Genomic DNA, 18,796 nt, shown 5'->3' with positions numbered 1-18,796 from the left:
ATTGGCATTTGCCAGGGCCTGGACGGATAGGGGAACGAGGAGAAACTGCTTAATGTATAAGGGATTTTACTTTGGAATGATGACAATATTTTGAAGCTAGATACAGGTGGTGATTGTGCATTTTGAATGTACTAAATGCCACTGAATTGTTTATTTTAAAATGGTTGATTTTGTATGTGAATTTCACTTTAATAAATTATTTTTTAAAAAAAGAAGTGGAGTAGAACCAATTCACTCCAGTTATTTCAGCCAACGTCACCCTAGATGAGCTGACAGCCAGCTGATTCTAAGACATGTGAGCAAGCCCAGCCAAGACCAGCAAAACCACCTAGCTAAATGCAGACTTGTGAGCTAAATAAATGCTTGTCATTTTATGCTGCTGAGTTTTGAAGTGGTCTGTTATGCAGCATTATTTAAGCAATAGATACCAAATACAATTAGCTATTTGTATTCATAAGTATTATCACATTTTCTTTATTCATTAGTTAGTTTAATTCTATTCCTACATCTTAATTTTTTATCAAGTTGTTTGAGTGTAATTTTTCTGAAGTATGCTGTAATTTTTTATCAAGTTGCTTGAGTGTAATTTTTCTGAAGTATGCTGTAATTTTTTTTCTCAGAACTTTACATATCAGCATAACCTTCACACTCTATATCTTGACATTCGAGAACCTTCATTTTATAGTCTAACTCTACCCATTCAATGTTATTACCCACATCTCACAACTTCCCAACATGCACCTTCTGTTACAGCTGGAGTAGTTCCTTCAGTGTCTTAGACAGTGCAATGACTTGTGCAGTGCCCAGCCTTCTTACCTTTTATGCTATTTTGTGCTCACTCAATAATCTTTCTATTCTTCTCCATCTATTCAAAGGTCAGCAATTTGTATCACTCAGGATATATTATATTATTTTATGATAACAAATGACCCTAAAACTCCCCGTTGCTCACACAGAGGTCTATTTTCACTCATTCTACATGTCACTGTAGGTGCACTGCACCTGTTCTAGTCAAGTCAAAGCAAGTCAAACACCATCTCCTTAATTCAACAGTGTGGGAATGTATAATCCTTTCACAGGGAAGGACATTGCAAGTCACATAGCGAACCCTGATATGAATAAGATGAGAAGTATAATTTTCCTTTAAGGAAATGCAGCAAATGTTTTGAATAATAACTTTGTACTATCTGCTATCCAAAATCTGTATTTGTTATCAATTGTTGTGCAACAAATCGCCCCCAAATTTAGTAACTTAAAGCAACAGATATTTCATTATTTTGGTGGGTTGGGAACTCAGGGTTGGCTTAGCTGTGTCCTCTGACTTTGGGTCTCTCACAAAGCTTCAAATAGGTGTCAGCTCGAAAGTTTTAAATATTACTCGAATCCTACCTTACCTATTTTGTTTACTAATATTTCTTTTTCATAACTTTTTTCGATACCATGTGTCTGTACCATATATTTTTTTAATTTAGTATCTGCTTTTTATATAAGGCTTATATCTTTAACTAAAAGGAAATTTTGTTCTTATTCTTTAAAAACTCTAAAAATCTTCTAATATCCATCATGGGACTGGGCATATAGTTAGACCCTCAGAATATTAACATTCAAATACACAATTTTTAAGCACAATCTTTGTTAAGTTTGAATCATAGTGATGAAAAATACCTTTTTAAATGAATGAATGAATGAAAAGTAAAAAAATTCTTTGTTGAATTAAATTTGCATTGAATTACCCATTATTAACTACTTTTGGCATTTTCACTGACATCATTTAATAGTTCACCAACCACTTAGAGTAAGTAATATTTTGGCATATTCCATAGAATTTTAAAAGCTTGAAGATTCTCACTGATTAGATGCATAGTACAATATAAGAACAAATGATAATGACTACCTTTTCTGTATCTACTTTAGAATAATGTTGTTGATTGATCGATTTTGGATCTCAGCATCAGAAGGGTCTTTGGTCGTCACCAAAATATCTCTTTGTCATGAGTCCCTTCTCAGTCATCCCCAAAGTGTTCATCCAGTAATTGCTGGTTTCATTTCTGACAACTATAATTTCTTAAAAACAAAACAAAACAAAAAGCAACCCTATCTTATAGCTAACTGAACTCTATTCTTATAAACATTTACCATTTGTCTTGATTTTGCCTTCTGGAGTTACATAATAAAAATTAATTTTGAGTCTATGACTGCTTTTCAAATATTTGACCATGTATGATTTAAATCTTTTACAAATTAAATATCTCTAACCTCTCTAGCTATTTCTCAGGACCTTCACAAACTGGTCCCTCTTTTCTGTTCTGTCTAGTTTTTTTGGTATTTTTCTTTGTAGGACCTCACATTGTACACCGTTTTCCAAGTCAGTTAATGACAAGTAAAGCAGACCCACCTCTTTTTTTTTTTCCAGGTCATCATATAACCTACAATTGCATTATTATTCTATTAGGACACATCATATCAGCCTGTATTGAACTTAAAGTCAACCAAAATCCCCCAATTTTTGCTCACAATTTGCCTTTAAGCTACTCCTTCCTTATCCTGTACTTATCCTGTGTACTTATCCTACTGATTTTTTAGGTGTGAGAAAAGAGCTTTATATATCAATTTCTACTAAATTTCTAATGATTAAGTTTTTATTTTGTAGTTTAGCCTGCCAAGATCTTTCGCTTTATATATCAATTTCTACTAAATTTCTAATGATAAAGTTTTTATTTTGTAGTTTATAGCCTGCCAAGATCTTTCAGACATTCATCTGTCACTCGGAGATTAACAGTATCTAAATAATATATAGTAGATATTCTAAAATAGTATAAAAGTTAAGGATGCTGCCCTTCTCTGGGAAGTATTGTACTTAGATTCCTTTTGATGTAAGTGGAAAATTCAGAACACCAAGAGAGTTTAGTCAAAATTTTTCCTTCTCCTTTTATGCCCTAAAGAGGTGAATAACTCAGAAGAGTATATAGCCTATAGCCTGCAGTTTAGCTCCAAACAGGGACAACTCTGTGTGTGTGTGTGTGTGTGCGCGCGCGCGTGCGTGTGTTCATTCTGATTTCTTTTTTTGTGTGTGTGTGTGTGTGTGTGTGTGTTCATTCTGATTTCTTTTATTACTTTCTCCATGACAGCATCCAGTCATAGCTTTCTTTTGCCTTTTTTTGGTTATTAAGTGACATATTTCTCTATCATTTAAAATCCAGCAATCATAAATTCTAGAGGACTCAACCAGGAGGTTTGCGGAATTTAGATGTTCTTCTACCTAGTTGTAGATACCCCAATTATCTGGGAAGGAGCATAGAGGTTTAGCTGTACCTTGCTAGAGGACATAGATGTTAGCAATATTCTATTGGGACCTGCTTCCCACTGGAAGAAATAATAGTTATATTGAAACCTCAAGACCCATGTAGGGAATTTTCCCAGGAGTCTCCCTCTGTGCTCATTAAATATTTATTTAATATGTAAATTATCCCATGTCAGGTCCCAGTGATTACTATTTATTTTTCTGAGTTCACAATCCATTCATTTTATAATCTGTTCTAGAACTTTGCAGGGAATAAGATCAAACTTATGGATAAATATCTTCTTTAAAATTAAGTATATTTGCCTCCTTTCAATCCTTGGGTCTCTTTACCATGTACTTTACTCCTCAAATTTTATGAAATGTAAAAAGATATGTCACTTGCTGAAGAGGGATGCCAAGTACTCATGGTTATTAACCAGCCCTTAAATCTCTCTAGGGCGAATTGGTATATACAAAGTAAGCCGGTTAAGAGCATTTTTGTGCAGAAAAAATGTTGCTCAGGTTTTCAGACCTTCTTTGGGGCTGTGTTCCCTGTGACCTTGCCTTGGTTCTAGGGCTCCTTGGACATGGACCTTAGTGTCTCAGTGATTCCTACGCATCAGACTTGAGTTACCTTTGTTGCTTGGACAAAAACAGAAAGTGCTAAGTAATCACTGGTTTATATTTCTACTACTGATCTATAAAGAATATTAAGAATTCTGTTAAGGCTTGATTTTAAAAAAGTTTTTTAGTGGCAGTTAGAGAATCCCATTATAATTGGATCACTGTCATCTTTTGTTAAATATGTGAATGCAGAATTGTGTGATATGAACATTCATAAAAGTCTAATCTGCTCATAGACTCTTTAATATCTGTCAGAAATTCCCTTTTGAAGTCTTTAAAACATAGACTCTCTTTTATATTCATGAAGATATGATCATCACTCTTTGGTTTTATTGGGCTAAACCAGCTTCAGGGTTTATGTAATTTTTTAACCAAGTCCTTGCTCTTGCCCTTTTTCCCTTGAGTTTGTCTTTCCAGCTTCTGGTTTTCATATCTCTTATTTTTCAGTATTTGAACTCTAAATACAAAAATTTTACTCTGACTCTAATGACTTGTCCATAATCCTAGAAATTCATTATAAACATTACAATAAGCGAAATTGCCAATAAAAAATAACTTAAATGTTAATACCTGTTATAAAACAATTTTTTAAAAATAGATCCTCCATGTAAAAGAACCTGACTCTGTAGAGATTGATTTTCTTTGTCCTAAGAGTTTTTAGAAGAAAGATAGAATAGCAGACAAAAATATACAAAATACTAATTATAGAAGATTCAACTTTTGTGAAATAAACATGGAGAAGTAAATGTTAAAAGGAAACCCTCCATTGTAATTGCTGAAACTATTAAGAATTTATAGTTTATCACATTTAAAATATAAATTTTTCATGACACATATATTTTATACTCTAAATAAAATGTTTAAATATGTTATATGTTGACCTAGTATTTGTATCCAAGGAAACCAAAATAGCTTTACCCACATCATCTGACTCCTAGGTCTGTCTGAATTAGGTATGTGTGTTCCAAGTATTATTATTATTATTTATTCCTGCTTTTGAGACTGAAAACAGGAAAAAGAAAAGAATCCAACTTTGTTTTTTAGATTTGTATTAATTATGACTTTACAACATAACAGTAGAATTTTGAGATGTTCTACAATTAGCTTCCTTTTGAATGTTACTTATATCTGTAAGTGCTTTGTATATTTGATTTTGTTCCTAATTTTACTGTGTTTTCTGTTACATCTTTCTCTCTGTGTCAAAAGTTAATTGGTGCCTCAGTTAACATTGCTTGTGTTAAGATATTATGAATAGTAATAAAAATAAAAAATAATAATGTAAAAAGCATCAGTTATTATGGCAATTATATAATGACATCTCTAAAGGCCTTTACTTCTAATTCTTATTGGTTTTATTTATTAAGTTTCATGCATTGCACTTTCCAAAACTAACTCTAAGATAATACTTTAAATTTTAAAGATCTTTAAAGTTTTCCAAAGCAGGTCATATATATTCAATTATGTATTGGTATAGACCACAGCCACATAAAAATAGATTAGATATAATTAATTCTCAACATGTCTTTAAGCAACCTCAAAGTTGTACATATACCAATTCAATTAAATTATTTGACATTATTGCTAAATATCAAATATTTTAGATGCCCCAAGAAATTGAATTCACAAAATACTTGTATTTTCAAAGACACAGACACTATTATTTTTTGTTGAAGGGTAAGGCAAGATTTAGACAATACAATCTCAGCTTATTTCTACTTATATAAATCAAGTTATTTAAATAAATGAATTGTGTATGCTGACCTGTTTTACTGATGTGCCCTGGGGGTGTATGAAAAAAAGATGTGCATGGTGGTGGAAGTAGAAAGAGGCATAAAGCGTATTGGAAAACTACCAAATGTCCCCTGCAAATGGGCCCTATTCAGAATCAGTAAGCGTATGATGAGTGAAGTGGTTTTGAATATCGCCTTTAGATTCCATGCTGTTACAAGGCCAGCCCTGAACATGGCAACTCTTATTTCCACACACAGTACCTCTTCACTCTCAATTTAACCCCAAAATCTGATGAACCCATTACTCCATACTTGATTTCATGGAACAAGGAGTAGATATAGTTACAAATGATCAATCACAAGCCGTGAACCAAAGCAGCAAGGCATTAACAATTCACACCATTTCGGTCCACTTGCTCAAGCAGAAGATGTGCCAGCATATTTAATGCACAGCTACTTCGTTCACTTTAAGAAAAGACATGAGTCAGGCTGCATTTTCAAAACAGAGGAGACGTCCTAAGATTTCATACTTTTGAAGCCCTGATGTCAATGTTCACCCCCATATCAGCAATTAAAATAACCAGGTGTTCTGTAAAGGTCGCAATGTCTAAATTAAATTTTAGTCTGATAAAAACAATGTGACCTATGAAATTCTTCTCCCCAATGCATCCCTGTTCTGTTTGATCCTATCATACAAATCAATGTCTCTTACAGCAGTATTATAACACTGTAGACCCCACAGGCAATATGCCGTCAGTTTAATAGGATCACTGAAAAACTAAAGCAGCTGTGAAAGATTGCTCTAAGTATAACAATCCTGTGCTTGTCATTTTGTTCAATGGAGGAAAAATCCAAATTTGGGTAGGCATTGGTATTTAAGAAAACAACTGCTAAATCTTTTCCCATAAGTACCTTAGGGACAGTAAGATTTGACATATAGCATGTAAACAAAAGTACACAGCAGCTGTTAGTTTAGTTTTATTTGAATGAAAATATACTGATATAAATCAACCAAAGTAGGAGACAGTATGCTCTCCATCATTCGATCTTCCCAGCAGATCATGCTTTTGAGTGGGTCTGTTGGTTGCTCTGGGACCTGGAGTTTTCCAACTATTACCTGGGTTAGGAGCATTGAAGCACACACAGCTTGACACTAGCTCAGACTATGGCAAGGCATACTTCCCCAATGGAAACACTCGAATTTTAGTGTCTTTTAAGAACTCACTTTGTTTCCTGCAAAAAAAGACTTTTTAGATAAACTTCATTTAAAAAATAAGTTCCAATTGAATTGGTGGAAAATTTCCAAATGACATTCTGCTAACAATAGCTGTGTATTTTTGAGATTGAGATCTGAAACTTGCTATTAAAGAGCACATAGAAGTTTCTTTATAGGTAATTATGCCTTGGGCTCTATTCTTTTTTCTTTTTCATAGTCTCATACTCTGAATGAAATGTGAAAATTATAATATTATGTAAATTATGATTCTGGATATTTAAATTGGCATGAATTTTAATTTATAATTAGAAACAGGCTATTAAAGCCTTTGACTATTTCCAGTGCTTTTGAAACTATATTAATAAAAAAATTATCTTTTTAGCTCTCCATAGTAGATTCAAATATATTGTACAAGTGTCTCTTTTAATGAGATATTGCTTTTGGAGAGAGGTGTATATTCCCTAGGTATTGAACTTAAGAGACCATTCCAGTCAATATCTATTTCGTAAGTTCCACTAGCTTTGTGGTTTCTCTTTAGAGGGGTTTTTGGTTCCTTGTCAAAAATCCTTGTACTACTCTCATCATAAATCCAAATATATTCAAGTTTCTTACCAGTGATGAAGTGGTTTTAATATAAGGTCCTCTTGAAGGCTGAACTGGTTTTCTTATGAATAATATTTAAACTCATTGTGTTTGGAGTTCTTAAAGGAAATTATCTTTATTATTTAAAATAACTATTTGACCTTAATTTAATATTAATTCTATATTATTTAAGCTTCATGGTGTCTTTTCCCATAGTAGCATGATTTATGACAGGGTAGGCTAGAGCATGTAAAGATTTTCCAAGGACTTTTTAAATGCCCACTTTTGGCCTTCTCCTGGCTAGTTAATGCTTCATTACCAAATTGTATTTTTTTAATATTTATTTTTCTTCAAGCTTCAAAATAATTTTATATGGAAAATTAAAATAAAACAATTCTACATACTCTAAATGCGCTTCAAAATTCTGGTATATTTATATTGACCAAATTTTCATTAGGTCATAGAAATTTACAGATTTGAAGTGATTGTGTATAGTTGGATTCATATCTGAAGTATTGTTTATTCATCCAGTAATCAGTTTACTGAGCACTGCTTTTATCAAACTGAAAAACACCATCACCTCAAACCCCAAAGGGTTTACGATTTACTGAAGGTTGGAAGTGGGAAGGAAGAAGATAAAGACTAATACAAATCAATAAGGGAAAAATAAAAGTATAAACAAAGCTCTGGGAACACACAGAGAAAGTAGCAATTAATTGTGCCTAAACAACTTGGAGTATTTTGCCAGAGGACATAACATTTGATATGAGCATTAAAGGACAAGAATATATTAATAGGTAGCAAAAAGGAGGAAAAAATGCAAAGGAAATGGAACAGCATAGGTGCAAAAAGCATCAGTTGATAGTTATGAAATTAATATAGCTACCACTTTTAATCATATGATATATTTACCCATGAGGCTCAGCACTAACTCTATCCAGTGAAGTTACTCTTTTTGGTTACCATGATCTATTTCTCAGTCTTAAATCCAAACCCATTGAACTATTGTATTTCAATTTGTCCCATAGTCATAACTTGAGAGTAAACAAAATGGATAAAAAGTAATCATTCATATAACTTTTCACCTTTCCAGTGGTGGAAATGATCCCAATGGGATGATCACATTTGACTAATCTATGCATATTGATAAATTTAAAGAATGATTAATTTCCAAATAATTTATCTAATAAAAATGATGAAGACTTGCTAATGAAAACACTGAAATTACAGAAAAGCAAAGTTCTTCTCACAATCATGTAAATAGGAGAAAAATGATAGATTACCTGTAATAAAGGCCTCAAACATAAGAAGAAATGCTGTGTATAGCTATGCACACAAATATTAAAGGAACATAGGATAATAGGAGCCAGGTAGCCTTCTTGAATGAAACAATATTTCTGAATAGCAGTTTGGAGGAGGAGCTCATCATTTGGAAGGACACACAAAATAATATCCTGGAGTTCATTCCCTTGGAAAGACATGTTAAAAAATTTTGTTTGTTTGTTTGTTTTCATTAAGTATCTTTGTTAGCTCATAACAACATCTAGGTTTATGCTTGTTCCAAGGTTGAAAAGTGTCTGTTATCTTTTCTAAATCATTGCCCTTGTTTCTTGCATCTCTTTATGCAATTGTCAACAGAGAAAAGAAGAACTGTACCTGAAAGGGAGAAACCATTGGTTAAGAACACTTATGAGTTTTCTTTGGCATAGAATATTATGAATATCCACTAAAATGCTTACAAAATAATTCGCACTCGTGAAAATCCATTGTTGGGGTTGGAAAAGTCAAGTGACTTTTTTTAAAAATCAATTTTTCTATTATATTTTATAACTATTATGTTAGGCCAATCCTTTTTTTTTACGGAAAATTCTTTAGTTTTGGTGAATAAATTTTATTTTTTCAATTTTGTCAATATATTAAGATGATTTATACTTTCTAAGTACTTTAGCATATCATTTTCTTATGTTTTCTGTACCTTCTTAGTTAGTGGAAACATTGTTTGTTCTTGGAGTGTGCTTTGTCTTCCTTTTCAAGAAGATCATCAAAGTTACTAGTTTGCAGCTTCCAAAAAGAAAGAGCTTTCTAATCCCTAGTTCAGAGGCTAACCTTTATTAGCACTCTCGTGGTTATAATGAGGACCTTGCTTCCAGCAGGGAGATTCTGGAATACTGAACAGATTATTCAACAAGTTCAGAGCAGATTCTGAAGTCCCTTATAAAACCTGCTTGTGAATACTGCTTTCTTTGCTTTGCTGTTTCTGGTTTCCATAGTATTCCTAATTACATAAATCATGTGGAGCATGGGAGCTATTTTCCATCCAATATCAATTCTGACCCAGCTTGAATTTTTATATAATTTGTGTTTTTTTTCTAAGCTATTTTTTTTTATGTGGAGCATGGGAGCTATTTTCCATCCAATATCAATTCTGACCCAGCTTGAATTTTTATATAATTTGTGTTTTTTTTCTAAGCTGTATTTTTTCTTAGATTCTTATGGAGGTTACTCTGAAAAAAGTAATTTTATGGTAGACGATCTATGAAATATTTCTTTGAAATTGTTTTGGACTGACATAAAGAACTTGAAAGTTTGTGACAAGCATTGATGAATAAGGCTATAAGTCTAGAGAATCTGATAAAATTTTCTCAGGTTTAAATTTGGATGTAAATCATTCAAATTTGTTATCTCTCAATTTATTTAACTTAAGTTTAACAGCTATTTATGTAATACTTTTCCACATTCAAAACTGTGCTAGATTTAATGAGTGTACCAATTAAAAGTGTACAAATTAAGATTTAATACATAGTAATATATGAATGTTGTAGCAGTTAACTAAAAGCACTGATGATTCTTTAACTTTCTTTAGGAAATATTATAATCAAGATTGATTTATATTACACATTTTTGAAAGATTAAGGAGTTATAATCCTGAAAATAATCTCTTTTACTTTTTATTTCTTTTATAATTTATGTGATCTTATATATATTTTTTAAGTTTGAAGTATTCGTTATGATAAAATTTATAGAGAATAGCAATTGCTCCAAGAGTATAAAATGGTTTTGATATGTGAATTTTAGGAATCTTTTTTAGTCCAGCTAAGTGCATTTCATTCTCACATTTGAAGATATCTAAATAGTCATTGGGTCATAATTTTCTTTTAACTTTATTTACAGTAGTCTTGGAAAATCTTAAACTCTATTTCTAGTGTTCTCTTCAGTATTGAACATATTAGAAATCTGTGCTTTGGTAGAGAGTTGCAGAATTTAGTGCCATAAAATGCATAACTTTTTTACTAAGAGCAAAATTCAGCAGACTACCAATAGCAAAGGTCATTTGCATAACTCAGCTGCATAGCAGCTCAGCTGAACCTAATTGTAATTCAATTTCCAGATTGCTACGCTAGGCCTCTCTGCATAAAATATGCAACATATAACATAACTAATGGCACCCGACCTATCTTCTTTGCTGGTGATCTATTTAATTTCTTTTTTAGTAAAAATATGTATCAAATAAGATAGCCAAGCCATATGGTTATATGTTTATGTTGTATCACAAGTATACACTTAAGATCAAATTTTAAAAATGATAAACTTTTTATAGGTTATCCTCTTTTTTAGGTTATGGCTAAAATATGTTTTTATTTCTTTATTTCTGGCTTTTCAGAAGGAAATTAAATCTTGAAAAATGTTAGCTAGCTGCCATGTTATTTGACTAGTTTACACTAGAAAGACTTCATAAGCTAATCATGTGAAAAAGTATATAAACATGTCTGTCAAGTCTATATGGATGTTGCAATACAGGCCCACAAGTAAATATCTTCTATCTGTTTACAAAGCACATACTGGAGTAACCTTCCTAAATCTGACTAGCTTTTATCCCAGAAACTTAAAAACAAAAAGATATGATAAAATGCTTGCTTAAGATTCTCCCCTTTACTTTTAAACAGACTTGCCACCTGTTTTACGGCTTATTTAAGCAATATGAAGACCTGAGTAAGATGGCTTATAAAGGTGTGAATTATATTTTATGAATAATTTCCAGATGTGATATTTAGGTATATAGGCTCCTCTACAGGAAGCTATATACAGAAACAACATGGATCTTACAATTTTATCAGGACAATGCAAGTAGATTTCAGCAAGGTTGGTTCCAACTCATCTGTGATAAATGAGAAGATAAGGCAATCAGTGCACACCATGACACTCTGTGCAGCTAGTTAGGCACACTTCAGAACTATTCAGGTGTGCTCACAAAGCTTATGAGTCTTGCATGGGGGGGTGTCTCAATATAAATACATCCTTGATGGTGGCCACTAGTAATGCAGGAATTGCCTCTCTAAGACTTAACCTAGGTCAGATATAAATAATAGATGTTAAGAGTTAGCTCTGGTATTGGGGCTGTGTTCCAGGCAGTGTATTTCGTTCAGGTCAAAAGAATTATTTTCCCTTATTTTCTCGCACAGTTCCTCTGCTTGAAAAATGCCTGCAAAATTCCATCACACCTTTGCGGGGACCCGTTTGGGTCTCTAAGGGAGAAGGTTTCAGCCCCTCAGGAGCTAAGATGTACATCCAAGGAATTCTTTTGGCCTTTTACCAACGCTTAAATTCTGCAAAAAAATATTATAAACAGGTGAGTCATCCTTCTTTAAAAACTGCTTTATTATATGTTTTAAAATGTACTTGGTTGTATAGAGGCAATGATTGGCATCGTGTCATAAAAGAACTGTGACATGTATTTTGTGAGCTCAGTGCCCATTAGGGAGCCAAAATGCTGCTTCTGTAATCTCAAAGCCAACAATAATGGAGCTAATTGTATCTGTCTTTTGGTATGGGATGTCATATGTCTCATCTTTTCTTGCTACATACTGTGCAAAGCAAAGGCAACTTCTTATGTGGAAATTCTATAGAAAGTTACTTTAAATAAGAAAATGAATAGCTTCTAAGAGTTTGAAGGTTTAAGTGTTCAGCCTTCTATTTATTTTTTTTCCAGTATGAAATCAAAATTGCTATTGTAGAAATTGGGCTAAAATATAACTAATTGTATACTGGGAAATGAAATTGTAAATTAACCTTATGTCAAGCATGATTTACCTCATGTATGCTTATTTAATTTGTGTATTTCCGGACCTGAAAGTATAGAAATAGAATTAATATATTCGAATTAAGGCCAGGTAGATTTTGCCCTTTAATTACTAAATATCCATTCCATAGTTATGTGTGTATACGTGTGTATAAAGTCTTTGATATTTTTATAACTACTTATAGAAACTTTTATTTTAAAGTAGCATTCACATTGTAAAGCAGAATGATTGGTATCATTTATAATAAAACTGGAGTTGCCACATTTTTAGAATCCCCTTTGCATGTGGTTTTAAGCATACAATTTACCACGTTAAAGAAGGGCTAGGTTTTACATTTCTAACTGGGAGGTTTCAGTTTAGAACCAGGCTCATTATCTCAAGCCACAGGCTGCTGAAAAATGAATATTTTGAAAGCATCATGCTATTATTCTCTGTTTTCAGAGGGCGGGGGAAGGGGGAGGTGGGAATGGGATTCAAGCTCAGTGTTCACACAGCACCTCCTGCTGTTTGGTTTGGAAAAGAACAACTTGTATTGACGAGGAAATTCTTGAACTAAGGTATCCGGAACTAGGAAGACATATCTTCCTGTGAGAAACTTTTCTTCTCGAAATTACCTAGTTAATTAATTACCTAGTTAATTAATTCAGTGGATACATAAATAGGATTAATAATTATAGATAAGGCTATTTATAATAATATGGAAAAAAACAATCTTATTTTAAATATTCTTTATTAAGCTTAAAGTATATAAAAAATGGTATAAAATATATTATTGCATTTAGATTAAATTATTTTAACTGAAATAACATTTAACTTTTAAGATACAGTGATATTATAAAATGGATTGTGACCAACTTAATTACGATCATTTGGTATTAAATAGTTTGATTCCACTTATTAGTTTAAAATTATTGAATGTTAAAGAAAACATGAGACTGTTCTCCAATGCAAGCAAAGTGCTGTTTACATCAAATCAAAAAAACTTAATCATTTTCTAAATTTTATTAAAAATGAGAGTGTCAGAGATAAGAAACAGCTCGGAAAGTTGTTATGGCATGTTTTTTTTCTTCCACTGTACTAAACATAAAATTTAAATAGAGATAAGCAGTTGTAGTAGGTTGAGAAGAGTTCTGTGTATTGTGAGAAAAGAAAATACTTTAAGAATCCGGCTTTGAATTTAAAGGTTTCTTTATGACTCAGAATTGATGAAAAACAATATTTTATTAAAATATTACATGTAAATATTTACAAAATTTAACATTTTTGGCATCTCTGAAATTGTCTATATCAGCATTATGCCAAATTCAGAAATATTTTATAACATAGGCTCTTTGTTATTCCTGACTAAACCTTTTTTATGTTGCTAAGTTGTTGTAACTTAGTTTTGCACTTAACAGTTTTGATATACTTGTTTAAGTTTTGTTTTAAAATATAAAAATGAAGAAAAGAAATAGAAATTTGCATATTATGCATTTCATGCAAATTTTAATTTCTTTCAGATGTTCTTAATTATATGTATTCTTGAGTCTCTTTTGTATTGTTATACCATAACTTAATTTAAAATTTTTGCAATATTTAGAAAAGTCACTGTGGTGGTACTCTTAGTAGGTCATCAGTGGTTAAGTGTTAAACTTGGCAATAACTTTATTTGTGAGTAGGACTTCTTAGCAAATATCCTTCTCAGCATTAATGAACTTTATTTGAACTGCATTTACTTCATTTGACCTTACAGACAGGCTTTTCTATTTAGCTTTATGTAAGATTGTGTTAAGGAATCATTAGATAGAGAAAATGGAGATGGATGATGATTCCTATTTCTTTTATAAATTTAAGCTTATAAATTATAGGATTATATGAACTCTTAATATCATTTTCATTTATTCCACTTCTGAGATCATATATAAAAACAATATCGTTTTGCTGGAATTCTGTCAAAAGATCGTAGACTTTAAATTGATGTTTTGGAATTCTTGTAAGAAATTTCTTTTAAGTAAACTGTGATAATGTGGTTTTTAAAAAAAGTCAGAACTACTGGTTTTATGTTTATGAACTTATTCATTTTTCAATTTTTAACTTTAACTTGGCTATTATAGCAAGCAACTAAATTAAGCCCACTACATTATTGTGGTTTTAAATATATACTTACTGATTCGTGTATATAAAATGAGACATTATATTTAGGACAGCATAAAGTCACTTACTCTTATATTTATCACATTTATTTCCTTAAAAGTGGAAACATCTTAGAAATTGCTCATTGCTAAGCAGAATCTATTTAATTGGTAATTTTTGAAGTAGCATAAACACGTTCCTATAAAACCCAGTTAACACTTTCAGAGACAGGGCCTGTTCCATCTCATTAGCATTCTGGTTATGTAGTGGTGCTGTTGGTGGGGGTGTTGAAGTAGGAATGCCATTGTGTCGAGTTCCAGTGTTTGGGGACAAACACTGCTGTGGAAGGAACGTGTGAAAAGGCCACAGTCCTGTCAGTGAATGAGGAAGGCTGTGCTTTCTGTGTGCTTCAAGCAGGGAAGCTGTCATTCATAGGCCTAACACAGCTAAACAGAGGCCAAAACACAAGGCTGCACTACCTTTTAAAATGATATTAGTGATTTTTAAACATGATCGTCTTTATTTATGATCCTACATAAAGCTTTTAGTTGCTGTCAATAAACAAAATATATGTCAGTCTGTTCAGAAACACTGTAGAGCTGCATAAAAGTCTGTGGAACTGTGCCAGGAGTCTATATAAATAATGATTCAGAATGGTTGATCTTAAATACAAATGCGATTTTTCGGAAACATTTTTTTTCTGGAAACGTCTTCCCAATTTTGATATTCCTTTGAATTATTTCCCCTCAACCAATAAAATTTCTGGTAACTTTTATATAATAAATGCATAGCACTCTTCTTTAAAATAACAATTATTAAAAGAGCTCATAAACATACAATTTTAATCATTTAAAGTGGTTCACAGTATAGCTTAACAGTTGTTATAGATTGCATAGTAATTTCTGAAATTCAGAGAGAAACAAAGTAAATGAGTATTTACCAATAATATCTTAACAACCACAATCTTAATTGTAAAGAAAATCGTAGTCCCTTTGATATTTAAGACATGAAAAAGTTAAAGGAATTTTTAATCCTAATTTACTCCTAATTTTCAGCAATTTGAAAGAAATGGTCAACTTTGAAATTAAATTTTAGCTTGTTTGATTACTTAAAAAAAAAAATGAACAGTAAGATACCCTCAAATATTTCTTACAATCTTGGGCATTTTCTTAACTTTGGCATTGTATTGAAAAACATTGACAATTTCTATTTATGTCTGAAGCATCAGTTTGATTTTTGTAATTTTAATTTGGAGATATGTACTTGAGCTATTTGTAATAGATAATTATATAATGAAGTTTCTTAAAAAGTATAATTTTCTGCCTAAGTGATTTAAATTTTTTGTGGTATAGAAACCTTTTTGTTTATTAAATTAAGCAAGATACTTTTTCTAAATTCTTCATATTTGATGCATTGAGTTTAAAAATCGCACACTAAATTTCTATTTCAAAAATTAGATTTCACTTTTTAAACTGCAATTGTACTGTAATTTTATTTTGAGGGCATATAATTAGATGAGGAAATGACCATCTTACTTCAGCATATATTGATTTTGTGGTTTAAAACTGAAATGTACTTTATTGTCACATTAAATTAACCTTTACCCAAAGCACTTAGATTTTGTTAAAAAAAACTTTACAAATTAATGTTGGTTCACTTTACCTACACTTTTAATAAGTTTGATACTTAGATATCAAATCAATAATAATTTTATTCTATTCAGAATAGATTCAAAGCAAAGTATATTTAATGCTGACAGAATTTGTTTATTGCAAAATCTATTTTAAAAGAATCTTAATGTTATAATTTTCTATGAAAGAAGTATTGGAAGTTTATCTTTTCAGATGATCTTTTCAATTTGTCTGTGTCTTAGATCAATCAAAATCATTTATTGGCCCTAACATTACTGAAGAAATAACTATTTCATAGTCTCATTTTCTATATATATTCTTTTTTTTTTTTTTTAGTATGCCAGCTACTTCTTTTTTCCAGCTTTATTGAGATATAATTGACATATAATAGTGTGTAAGTTCAAGATATACAATGTTATGATTTGATACACTTGTACATTTACAGCAGGGTTAGTTAACACCGTCATCACCTCAGCGAATTACCTTTTTGTTTGTTTGTTTTTGTGATGAGAACATTTGAGATATACTGTCTTAGCAACTTTCAAGTACATAATACGTTATTGTTAACTATAGTCACTTATTCTACATTAGATCCCCATCTATATATATTAAAATTGGGCTGTTTTCTTGATTTAGCCTTCCTTGGGCAGTACCCAAATATTTGTTTCAAACTTCTTGATGTCCTTTGAATCCTTGGAACAAAATCTATTATACCTAAACATAAGTTACTATTAAAAACATTAAAATAGAGTTACTGATGTTTCAAAATGAAAACTACTTCTGTAGGTTCTGATAGGAAATTTTTTAGATTATTAGGTTGTTTGTAGATTTGAGTGATTGTTGATTTTTTTCCCCTGAAACCAAGCTGCATTCTAGTTACTTGAAGTATTTTAAGAACCTTAAACTTGTGTCTTTTTCTAAGTGTCATGCTTTGAGCAGGCCTAACATCAGTTAAATGAAGTGAAAATTGCATTCTTGTCTTGATAGAGATGAAAATGGATTTCTGGTCATGAAATAGATGTAGTTGTCACTTTTTAAAAAAGGTGTCAGCAGTTTGCTTCAGCAAGTAAGGTGCCAATTCAGTATGGCAGTAAACTTGTGATCTGAGCAATCAATAAAATGCTTCAATAACTTCTGCTTCATTACACTTATAATAAGAGGCTATAGATCCGTGGCACATAAAATGTTGATAAAGAGGCTATGTGGGGACTGACTGTGACAATTTTCTTGAAAGTACAGTAAGTGCAATATTGCCATCTAGAGTTTGTGCATAGGTAATTATTACAGAGAAGGAAAACAACAACAACAACGAGATAAAACAAGAAATGATATTGAAATTCTGTTTATTTTTCATATTTATCCATGACATATTTGTCTTCATGGAACATTTCATTTGACTTGTCATAAAGCTGTTTAGGTCATAAGAAAAAATTTCAAATCTACATTTTTCTCTAATTCTTTTAGAATTATACTACCAAACGTCACATGTGTATCTCTGGCTCAAAACTGAACTTTTTATCATGAAAACTATTTATTAAATAAGTCACTTTGAAAAAAATTAGACTTAAAGATTTTCCTTTTTATACATGATAAGTCAGTTATATAAAAATAGAGCTTTAATTATATCTCATTTGGGTACCTTTTAATTCAAAATATTATCTTTATTAATATTAAACACTTCTTCAAAAAATAAGAGCCCACTCACCTTAAAAATGGCATTTTATAATAATTCCATAGGAAGATAGACTTTCCTGCTTATGTGATTTTGAACATTTTTAATGACGTGTAGCTTCATTTGGATATTATCTAAGAATATGTCTTCATCTTTAAATCAACACTTTAAAAAGTGTTGTCTATTTTTTTATTAATTAAAAAATTATTCAATTTTATAATTTTTTGAATGAACTAGTATAGAAGATACATTTTTAGCTAAAGATTATTGAGCTCTTTCTCCCTCTGAACTTGTGACTGAAAATGGCAATTCTATAATAGAAAAAAGTTTTTAATTTGCATTTGTGTTTTATGATAGTGAATATAAAGTAAACTTAATATGGATATAGATGATTTAATGAAAGTTAACTAATCTGGAAAGGGTACTTTTATTCTTCCATTTTTCCATTTTTCAATTTGAATAGATAGCTTTTATAAGTTTATGGAACTGACTGGGCCTTCAGATGTCCCTGAGAACAATAATTTGGCATTAATATATCAGAAATGCATTTTTTCTAATGTTATATTTAGATATTTTCTGTTCTTGTATGTCTTTGTGTGACTGCCTTCTATAATTATAAAAAAATTTCCTTTTCTGATCAAAATGTTATCCTCAAACATTCTAATATTATATTATCTCTACTTATTTAATTTAAGATAACTCAGTAGATGAAGAGCACTTTTTTTGAATTTTTTAATCATACTGAGTAGAAAATGTTGCATTTTAAAGCCTCCAAATAAGTATAGAATTGTTCTGGTAAATAAGTGAAAGTAGACCTGACAAATTTTCTTTAAATTACTCAACCACCTACAGGTATTATTGTATGACTCTC

General features: G+C 31.1%; 1 protein-coding gene across 1 annotated transcript in view; it reads left to right on the top strand.

Moving 5' to 3' along the window:
• DCDC1 (doublecortin domain containing 1) overlaps window positions 1-18,796 on the top strand; it is a 370,803-nt gene that overhangs the window by 73,766 nt on the left and 278,241 nt on the right. Inside the window, exon 8 of the mRNA XM_025044147.1 lies at window positions 11,893-12,059. Coding sequence (XP_024899915.1) covers window positions 11,893-12,059 — 167 coding nt within the window. The remainder of the gene's footprint in view (window positions 1-11,892; window positions 12,060-18,796) is intronic.

This window comes from Pteropus alecto, unplaced genomic scaffold (assembly GCF_000325575.1).
Source record: "Pteropus alecto unplaced genomic scaffold, ASM32557v1 scaffold71, whole genome shotgun sequence".
NCBI classification, from domain to species: Eukaryota; Metazoa; Chordata; class Mammalia; order Chiroptera; family Pteropodidae; genus Pteropus; species Pteropus alecto.
Note: the sequence above shows the minus strand (reverse complement) of the source record. Positions and strands in the feature narration are given on the sequence as shown.